This window comes from Neophocaena asiaeorientalis, unplaced genomic scaffold (genome assembly GCF_003031525.2).
Source record: "Neophocaena asiaeorientalis asiaeorientalis breed wild unplaced genomic scaffold, Neophocaena_asiaeorientalis_V1.1 scaffold461, whole genome shotgun sequence".
Classification (NCBI taxonomy): Eukaryota; Metazoa; Chordata; class Mammalia; order Artiodactyla; family Phocoenidae; genus Neophocaena; species Neophocaena asiaeorientalis.
Window position 1 is genome coordinate 84142 of NW_020173230.1, and position 10159 is coordinate 94300.

The window sequence follows — 10159 nt, forward strand, 5'->3', positions numbered from 1 at the left end:
CAAGGTCAAACACAGCTGCCTCTTCCAGAAGCCACGGGGGAGAGTGGACAAGTGGACCCTGGGGAGGGGAAGCTGGCCCTTCATCTCCGAGACGTCCGCTCCTAAGGACTCTGACACTGGGTGAGGATCAGCTAGGCCAGGGCCCGCGCTCGGAGCCTGAGGACACTCGCGGGGGCCGACCAGTGGCCTTGTGAGCAGACGCCCAAGGCGCCCCCGGTAAGTGCCTTATTCAGGCACGAATAAACGGCCTCGGGGAGGAGGCCCCGCAGCCACCTGCCTGGCGCACCTGCTCCCTGAGCTGCTGCGAGGTGGCCTGACACCTCTGCCCCGAGAACCAAGCCGAGGGTTTCTATGACTCCCACCCCAAGCACCCTCTGCCCCTGTCCTGTCCCGTCTCCGAGACCCGTCCCCAGGCCTGGCCTCACGGTGAGTCAGCTGCAGGTCTGCTCTGACTAACCCCTCCCCGAGGGACCCAGCCACGGCACAGGGCCCAGGAGGCAGTCGTGTGTGTGAGGTCAGCACCTGCTCCTGACCCTCCGGCCAGACCGAGACTCAGGGTCGGCTCGGGAGAGCCCCGCCCCCAGGCACAAAGGCAGGACGTGGACAAGGGAGTGGCCAAAGCTGCAGGCAGGCTCCTTCCTCCCCGTCCGGCTGCCATCAGTAGCCCCTCCTTCCCTCCGAGCAGGAGTCCGGTCGCCCGGGAGGTGGTGGCTCCCGGCAGGGCTGGGCTTCTGCGATGGATCTATCCTCCCCGCTGCAGGGTCCTCAGGCTGACACATCTTCCAGGAGGGGGTCCTCCCCTGAGTGCCTCTCCAGAACCGCTGATCGCGCTCACCAGCCATCAGATTCTCTCGTTTCGGTGTGCTTCACCTGACCGCTTTTAAACTTTCTCTCTCTCCTTTCCGGTGTAATGTTTAAGCCGGTTCCATCCTGCCTATCGTACTGCTCTGCTATCTTTCTCTTTCACACGAGGGGCAGGAACAGCAGTCAGGGAGCGGGGTCATCAGCCGAGCACTGTGGAGACGGCACAGGTGCGAACAGAACACAGCGCGCGCTCACAGAGTCCACTGGAGCAAACGAGGAGGCAGGCACCTGGGCACGGCCATCCCAGACCTCGCCAAGGGCTGCGGGTGCAGGGAACGTCCTGGAGTGACATGGGGGGTTCCCGACATCAAGGCGGTCAGAGGACACACACAACCCAAGTGGGACCTACACACTGAGCCAGCCACACGAAGGTCACTCCAGGCAGAGAAAACAGCAGGTACAAAGCCCCGAGGCAGGTGAGAGCTTGAAGAGAAAGGCTGTCGGTGGAGTTGAGCGTGAAGAGCTATGGGTGTTGCAGGGTGCAGAGGATCCCAGATACTGTGCCGAGTGCCTGGGGAAGACCGGGGGTGCGGGGCAGCCAGCAGCTCAGGGACGCCCGTGGCCACATGCCTGACAGCCTCATGCCTGCGCCAGGGGTGGGGTGAGGAAGGCAGAGGGACGAGGACCACCTGGGCCCCAGCCAGGCCCACCACGTGCCAGGGACGCTGCAGGAGGGGCCCGGGTAGGTGACGTGGTGCCACTTCAGGTTTAGCTCACTCTGAGGTGCCCTCAGACACCCAAGGGGAGACATCAAGCAGGCGGTGGGACAGACAAGGTCAGAGCTGGAGAGAGAGGCTGAGAATGGGCAGATGGGCAGCACTTAAGGCCCTGGCCCCAGCTGGGGTCACCTGGAGAGAGGAGAGAAGAGGACATGCAGTGGCAGGCGGGGAAGCAGCCAGGGGCAGCAGAGGGACCAGGGGCACGTGGGGTCCACCCTGCAGAGCAGAAAAGCTAATGCGACGAGGAAAGAAGGCCAGAGCCACCAGGCCAAGGGGACGGGGACACGCTCGGCCGCAGGAAATGGGGTTCGGCCACGGGCAGGGATCTGCCAGGCGACCACACCGGGCATCTGTAAGGAATGGGGGAGCGTACTATCTCAGCCGGGTGAGGAGAGAGGTGGCAGTGATGGGTGAGGACCAGGGAGTGGGAGGTGGTGGTCGAGGGGAGCCAGAGCAAGGAGGCTTTAATTCAGCACTCAGAGGCACCGGGGCACCTGAGTGGGTGCGTTTGGCCAGAGTCCAAACCTTATGTGTGGCCCAACTTGTTAGGAAGCACAAGAGATGAATATGCGTGTGTTTTGCAAGACTATGATCTAGAAATACAGAAACGCTGCCACGCTCAGACCCAGCAATTCGCAACTCTCAACAGGCTCAGCTACCCAGAAATGAGCGCAGGGGGAACAGGGGAGGGAGGCGCTTGGCAGACAGGCTACAGTGACAGTTAAGAGGGGGGACCTCAGATGGATTCGCTGAGCCCGAGCTGACCCCAGCCTTCGCTACCACAGCCCCTCCCGGGAGGCAGGTGACACGTGGAAGACTGTGCCTGCATCCTGCACCCACCTCGGCCCACAGGGGAAGGCGGAGGCGCTGGCCCAGCGAGCCTGCCCCTTCTGCGAGCTGCCAAACCCCAGCTAGGTTCACAGAGCACATTGTGGGGACCACCCAGGCTCGAGCCTGCGAAAGGATCCACCCCAGGACCCTCCAAGAAGCACGGGGAACAGGGGCACATCCAGACCACGTGTGGAGAGACTGGCCAGTGGAGGCCTTACAGCCCCTTCCTCTCCAGGTGGCTTTTCAGATCTGTGCCCAGAAACAGGGCACACCTCCCATTAGACCCTCCGACAAACATCACCTACATTCCAGTCTCAGCCCGGAGGCAGCAGCAACATTTTTTGCCAGCCAGAGCCCTCCTGATTCTGAAGGCCGGGAGACATTCCAAGAGGGTCCCAGAGAATGTGGAGACCTAGGGCAGGAAGGCCACCCCGAAACACAGTGCACAGTAAGGCCCGAGGCCTGAACCCACTGTGGGCAAGTGACTTAATCACTACTTCAAGTCAATTTCCTTGACTGAGAAATGAGACCAACAACCCCTCCCCCGCTGCTTCACAGAGCTGTTACGGGGATATGAAGTGTACAGGGAGACACTCTGAAGAGTACACGTGTAGGCACAGCGCTGTCTATGTTCTTCTGTATTTTATTTTAAAACCTCTACAAGCTGCTCCCAGTCTACCCAAGCACGTGAGTGGCATGAGACATCAGAGCCCCGCGCTAGGCTGGCATCACCCGAGACCAAAGCCAAACACACACACCATGCAAGGGCCTCCGCTGAACCTGACACACGGGGAACAGCTCACCAACCTCCACGGAGCACCTCCACAGAACCCGTGGTCCGACGGCCTCGGGTGGGAAACTGGGGGTTTTGTTCAACTCTTTATTCTCCAGATGAATAAAAATGAGGCCCAGAAAGTTGGAGGAACAGGGCCAGAGCCAGGTCCAAGGTCTCAGAGAAATCCGACACCCTGAACGCTTCCTGTATGTCTCTCTCCAAAATCTCCTCTCTGGAAGGTCCAGGGCTCCTCCCAGGGAGAGGAGACGGCCAAATGGGCAGGGAAGCCGTTCAATCCTGGGAGCCGGAAGGCCAGCTCCAGCACTTCAGGGCAACGGTCTGTTCCTCACCTGGCCCCTCTGAGCTGGTAACGTGACAACTGACCCTCACACACACAAAAACAATCAGAGGCTCAAGGCAGGGACAGGGCATCGTTGTTAAAGATTCGCAACAGGAACCTCTAGGTTTTCTGAAGACTCCCCAGCCTTTGGGCCTCTGCAGACCAGAACCAGGAGGGGGCAACCCACAAAGGTAGAGGTGAGCCCCCAGTGCCACTGTGTCCCCACAGAGGCCCCCCAGAGTGCAGAGCAGCAGCTCCAGGGCAGCTCCCCGGGGCCGCAGTGGAGAGCGAAGGCACAGGCCGAAGTCGGTGAAACCCGCGAGACCCCGTGTCACGCTCACCTGTGTAGACACCGGTGACGATGTCTCCCTCCTCGGGACGGGGGCTATCCGGGACCCAAGGCTCCTCTCCTTGCTCCAGCCGGAAGATCAGATCCGGCTTGGGGATTGGGTATCCTGCCCCGGAAAAAACAGGCCGCAGCTGCAGGGCCCCGCCTGCAGGCCCCGCCCTCACCCACACAGCACTGCCACCACTGGCTCCTCTCTCTGGCCTTTCCAGGACCAGCCTTCCCACCTCCCCGCCTCTGCTGGGAGATCCCACACTCCCTTCTCTCTGGAGCCCTGCCCTGACCCCCAGCTCCCCTGTCCAGCCCCCTCCACACACTGCCATCTGCAGGATGCCCGCCCTTCTCCTCCGTCACCTGACTCCTCACCCCTTGAGGCCTCTGGGGAGTGTACAGCACAGAGACCAGAGCAGCACTGCAGCTCCCCAGAACATGTCCACCTGGGTCATGGTGTTGCTGGGCCATAATGGGCACCCCCCAAGACATGCCCCGGTCCAGAAGCCAGGCTGGTCCCTAGGGCTTCCCTGGGAGGCGGGCTGGCTCCAGCAGCTCCTTCACCAAGACCCCGGGGCTCCAGAAACCACCCTCTCAGACAGCTAAGCCCTGGCAGCCATCACGCCAGGATGCCTCTTGGGGACGAAAGGCTCTGCTCACCCAAGGACACCAGAATCCCATAGTTTTCCTGCATGACTTCCTTGTAGAGCTCCCGCTGGTCTGCATCCAGCCTTTCCCACTCCTCCAGAGAGAAGTACACAGCCACGTCTTCAAAGGTCACCAGCCCCTGGAAAACAAAGAACCCTGGCCGCTGCCCTACACTGCCCCGGCGAGAGGCAGGGGCGTCCCACGAAGAGAGGACAGGAGGTCACTTCAGTGGTCACTGAGCTGACCCTGCAATGTGTAGGTCACGGGGACACAGCCCAGCAGCCCAGCAGCTGCAAGTCTACAAACACCTGACGGAACGAGGGGCTTGCAGGCCTGTCACAGCCCCGGGAGGCAAGAACCCCATTCCCATCCAGAGACCAGGGGCTCAGGCTCAGAGAGGGAGAGCGCTCGGCTCAGATGGGGCAGAGCCTGGACTCACACTGAAGTGCAGAGACAATGAAGCCCAAGACCCCATGTACGTGCTGCACGGGCACCTCGCCCCCTGCTACTTCACTGTCTGCCTCGAGCCAGTGGCCACATCAGTGGTGTGAGGGCCCATGCCTTGGTGGACAAGTGGCACCAACTGAGTGTGGGCACTGGCGCCCAGTCTAACTGGGCTCAATAGGAAACCAGAGCCTGGACAGGTGACAGGCACTCCAGGTAAGGGCACAGCTTGACCCCGGGGGAGAGCCAGGGCTGACGCAACTGTGCAGGCTGCAGGAGAGTTGGTGGTGGGCAACATGGTCAGGACATTCCAATGGCCTGGGGAGGGTCGGGCCCCAGGAGAGTGGAACCACATCCCACAGGTTTAGGGCTGGAGACTCCCAGCTGCTTCCTGCAGCCCCGTCCTGGCCCACAGCCTGCACTCAGCCTGAGGACCACAGTGCCACTGCCCTGCCAACAGGGCAGGTCTCCAGGACAGCGGGTGCCAACCTCCCTGGGGAAACCCAGCCTGGTCAACTGAGCCCCAAATAAAGGGGCAGCTCACCTGAGACCCAGATGCCAGGGAACTGTCCTCGTCCTCGTCCTCATCCTCATCCTCGTCCTGCTCCAGGTCCTCACCCCTCGACATGGCTGGAGCCCGGGACGCCTGCAGGGCTGCGGGGAGAGACCTCTTGGGGTCCAGCCTTTAGCATCAAGCCTCACTGCCCTGGCCGACGTCTGTCCATCCAGCTACCAGGGTCAGCAGCTCCTGGCCACACCCCCTTTTCAAAACCTGGGCCCTGGGCTTCCCTGGTGGTGCAGTGGTTAAGAATCCGCCTGCCAATGCAGGGGACATGGGTTCGAGCCCTGGTCCGGGAAGCCCACATGCCGTGGAGCAACTAAGCCCGCGTGCCACAACTACTGAGCCTGCGCTCTAGAGCCCGCGAGCCACAACTACTGAGCCTGTGTGCCCCAACTACTGAAGCCCATGCGCCTAGAGCCTGTGCTCCACAACAAGAGAAGCCACCGCAATGAGAGGCCCGCGCACCGCAACGAAGAGCAGCCCCTGCTCGCCACAACTAGAGAAAGCCCGCGCGCAGCAACGAAGACCCAACGCAGCCAAAAATAAATCAATGAAATAAATAAAATTTTTTAAAAAAGAAAAAACCCTGGGCCCTGCCACTCCAGCTGCACCCTGTCAGGTCAAAGAGCTCTTCCCAGCCTGCCCACCCAAGCCCCCCCTAACTTCCTCCCCGAAGACTAGCTCCTTTTTCTTACCCTTTTCCTGAAGACCTGAGGACTCAGCATCCCCACCACAGCTAAGGCGCTCCTGGGTCCCCGATGCCGGACTCCGCTCTTCTGCCACCACCGCCTCCGCGTCGGCGTCCTCCGCCTCCGCCTGCCGCCCCGGCCCTGCCTGCACCCCGTCCGCCTCCAGCTCCTCTGCCACCTCCGCCACGGCCTCGGCGTCCTCAGCCTCCACCACCATCACCTCCTCCTTCGCCAGCTCCCCCTCCTCTTCCCCCTTTTCTTCCTCCTCTTCTTCCTCCTGATCAGGATCACATTCCGACCCATCCTCCGCCCTCTCCCGCTGGGCAGCTGGGGAGTCTGGAGTCGTGTGAAGGGCCGCCATCGTCTCTGGAAGGGAGCCTCAGCTCGGCCTGCAACACAGACAGGCGACGGTGACCAGCCGCCCGGCACGCAGCCCTCTGACGGAGGTGGGGTTGGTTTGCCCCGCGATACAGTTAACAGCACCGGAGCTGAGGCACGACTGGAGCTCCTTCCACGATCTCATGTGGCACAACCTAGATTCTGTTAACAGAAGAGCTGCCAAAGAGCCCCTCACCGGGAGCCCGCGTTACGTGGCCTCAGCTCTTTCCTGCAGGCAACGACGGGCCTCGTGTGAGCTTGCCATGCTTTCTTGGAGTAAGCCAGGGATTAATCCTGGGTTTTCATCCTCAAGAACATGGAAGCGTCAAGTCCAGGCAACACGCCCGAGGGTGGCCCAGCCTGCATTTAGCTGAAACGGGTGCACACAGCCCATAAGGAACAGTGCACCTGATATTTGGGGGCGGAGGAGATGCTCGCCCACCTCTGAACGTGCACGAACTCGGGCACAAACTAGGCGGCAGGGAGTGTGGGAGCCGAGGTCTGAGCATGGGTGGGCCAGGAACCCCAGCGCAGTGTGACGGGTGGGGGAAGGTAAGACCACCCTGCCGGGAGAGCCCACTCTACCAAGCCAGCAGGTCAGGCTCCTCCCTGTGGGAGGCGGCAGAGAAGAGGCCCTGAGCAGGCAATTACCCCTGTGCCCCCCTCACCCCTCGCTCCATCCAGGGCTCGGCTGATCAGGAATTTGGTTCATCGCTAGACCAGCAAAGGTGAAAAAAAATGCCTTGTGACACCTCTTCACGTTTGGGGATCAGAGAATCCTAAGTGTTGAATCATCAAAGCCCCAGTGGCTCACAGCATCCACCTCTCGCATCGATGTCGGAGAAGGCTCAGCCCAGGCACTTGGGAGATGCAGCCACACCGCCTCACAGCACGGGAGCCCGGGGCTATGGACCCAAGAGGGATGGGATACCGCGGGCCCTGGGGCCACTCCTCCCTCCCAGCTGCGCATTCCTCACCAGCCCCAGTGAAGTTCCAGGACAAGACAAGAGTCATGGGTTTTGACAAGCCAGTCTCTGTGGCTCCTTTTTGAGTGCAAACCTAAGAACAGATCCATCAGCCAGCATGGCCCCATCAGTCTCTCAGACCTGACTAGAGCCACTTCCAAAGTAAGCCAACCCCACTACAAATACAGCGACCCCAGAACCCCGGGAAGAGAGCACGAACCCCGGAGGAGCCTGAGATGTCAGGCCACACAGGACAATGGGGATGCAAATTCAGGCTGAGCCCAGATGCCATGCCAAGCCCAGCAGAGCCCCTCCTGCCTGGCCCCCTTGCAGAGTAGACTCCCGCAGGCCAGGCCCCCATCCGAGGACCAGAGGCTTGGGAATAAAGTGGACCCGTGCTTGTTGCACCTCAGGACCTTTGCACATGCCATTCCCACTCCCTGGCACTCTCCTCCCCTCTTCTTCACTGATCCTTTGGAGGTAGCCCCCTGGGCCCCTAAGACACACACAGTTCCCTGGACTCTGCCCTCTTAGCACCCACATATTTTTTTTTCTTTTTTTCGGTACGCCGGCCTCTCACTGTTGTGGCCTCTCCCGTTGCGGAGCACAGGCTCCGGACGCGCAGGCTCAGTGGCCACGGCTCACGGGCCCAGCCGCTCCGCGGCACGTGGGATCTTCCCGGACCAGGGTACGAACCCGTGTCCCCTGCATCGGCAGGCGGACTCTCAACCACTGCGCCACCAGGCAAGCCCAGCACCCACATTTTAATATACTTACAGAACTGTCTGCTTATTGCCTGTCTCCCCAAATACACACTCAACTCCAAGAAGGCAGAAGTTCCCTTTGTTCATCTCTGAATCTCCTTGTGCCAGACACAGAGTGAACACTCAAATATTTATTGATGAAATGACTCTAGGGACTTCCCCGGCAGTCCAGTGGTTAAGACTCCACGCTCCCAGTGCAGGGGGCCTGGGTTCAATCCCTGGTCGGCGAACTAGATCCCACATGCCGCATCCCGTGTGCCACAGCTAAGACCCTGTGCAGCCAAATAAATAAATAAATATTAAAGAAAAAAAAGAAGAAGAAAAAGAAAGAATAAAATGACTCTAAAGCCTGCGGTCAACGTGATGAACATGAGATTTTCAAAACTCACTATTCTGGCCCCACTGTCACGTTCCAGAACAGGATGACTGCTGTTGAGGGTTCTTCAGACTAGAACCCACTGGAGAATCTCTGCCTCTGAAGAGGTTACGACCTGAGGTCCCTTCTCCCAAGAGGTGCACCTGCTGCTGACCAGAGGAGGGCAAGACCCTCCAGTCGTGGAGGTGGTCAGTCACCCTGCAGATGCGATGGGGCCTAGCACAGCCAGACGCCCCATGAGCCCTGACCCAGCATCCAGAACAGAATGGTTCTGAGAAACGGGCCTCAGTAACACGGGTGGCAGATGCCCCCTCTGCCTCCCCAGGACAGACGTGTGCTGCGCATACCCCCAGACCCTCCTTTCTTCTTTCCAGCCTGCCAGCCTACCAGAAACTCACTTCTGGCATCCGGCTCAGGAGGCCACCGAAAGTCAGGTGAGCAACCTACTCATGATAACCCTTCAGGTCATCCCAGACCATTACTTCCATGGGGGCGGGGGCAGGGCTGCACCCTAGGACATCGTGCTGCAGAATTCAGAATGGGGCACGGCGCGAGGGGGGCGAGGAGGGGCAGTTAACGAGATGCCTGCCTCCGGGAGAAGGACCACACAGACAGAAAGAGGCAAACTTAGAAAACTTTTAGCAACTCTCCACTGAAGTCCCATATCCAGGGAACCTACATAGAGAAATGAAGAAATGTGTGGGTGCAGGTAGATCTAGGCCCCTTCCTTCCGTCTGGTGGCCTCACTGACCACACCTGTGACTCAAGGCCTTCCAGGCTTTCATCTCCATCCAGAAACCTTCCTTCTCTGACTACCAGGATCCTCACTGTTTGTCCACGGATTTGGGCTCCCCTGCTCTCCTGGGTTTGCTCCTGGTGCTGGTGTATCCACGGGGCCAACCCTGCTGCCCGAGGGCAGCCCCTCACCTTGCTGGCCAGCTCCCCAAACCTGCCAACACTTGTTGAACCAAACCCAGTACCAGAGTCTCCCCACAGAGGCACAGCTAGGGACCTGATCCTGCACACCTCCCCTTCCCCCTGCCCACTGGGTCCTCCACCAAAGGCCGGCCCCTCTCCCACCTCTCCGACCACATGGGGCAGCCCAGACCCCATCCAACCCCAGAAATGAGCTTCCCAACCCGCCTACTGGCGGTAGAACACTCAGCACAGCAGCCCACCGGGGCCTCCATTTGCAAAGGGAGGACCCAGGCAAGGCCCCCAAGGTCACTAAGCAAGCTCGCGAGGGCGCCAAGCCATCTCCATCCCTCCAGGGGGCTTATGGGGCCTCCGCCTCCCTCAGAAGCCAGGTCAGGGCCGTGACAACCCCTCCTGGATGGGTGTGTCCCCGGGGGCGGCCGCGGCCCAACCCCCACACCTCCGGCCGAGAAGGCGGCGGGCACCTCCCAGGGGTCGCGGGTGTGTGTCCTCCCAGCCCACCTACTCCGCGCTGCCCGCCTGGACCGGCCC

General features: G+C 60.6%; 1 protein-coding gene across 1 annotated transcript in view; it reads right to left on the bottom strand.

The window, feature by feature from the left end:
- The window catches only part of LOC112399864 (uncharacterized), a 36154-nt gene that overhangs the window by 4339 nt on the left and 21656 nt on the right, over window positions 1-10159 (bottom strand). Inside the window, exons 10-13 of the mRNA XM_024745265.1 lie at window positions 6216-6587; window positions 5503-5612; window positions 4527-4653; window positions 3871-3984 (exon numbers count right to left, since the gene is read on the bottom strand). Coding sequence (XP_024601033.1) covers window positions 3871-3984; window positions 4527-4653; window positions 5503-5612; window positions 6216-6587 — 723 coding nt within the window. The remainder of the gene's footprint in view (window positions 1-3870; window positions 3985-4526; window positions 4654-5502; window positions 5613-6215; window positions 6588-10159) is intronic.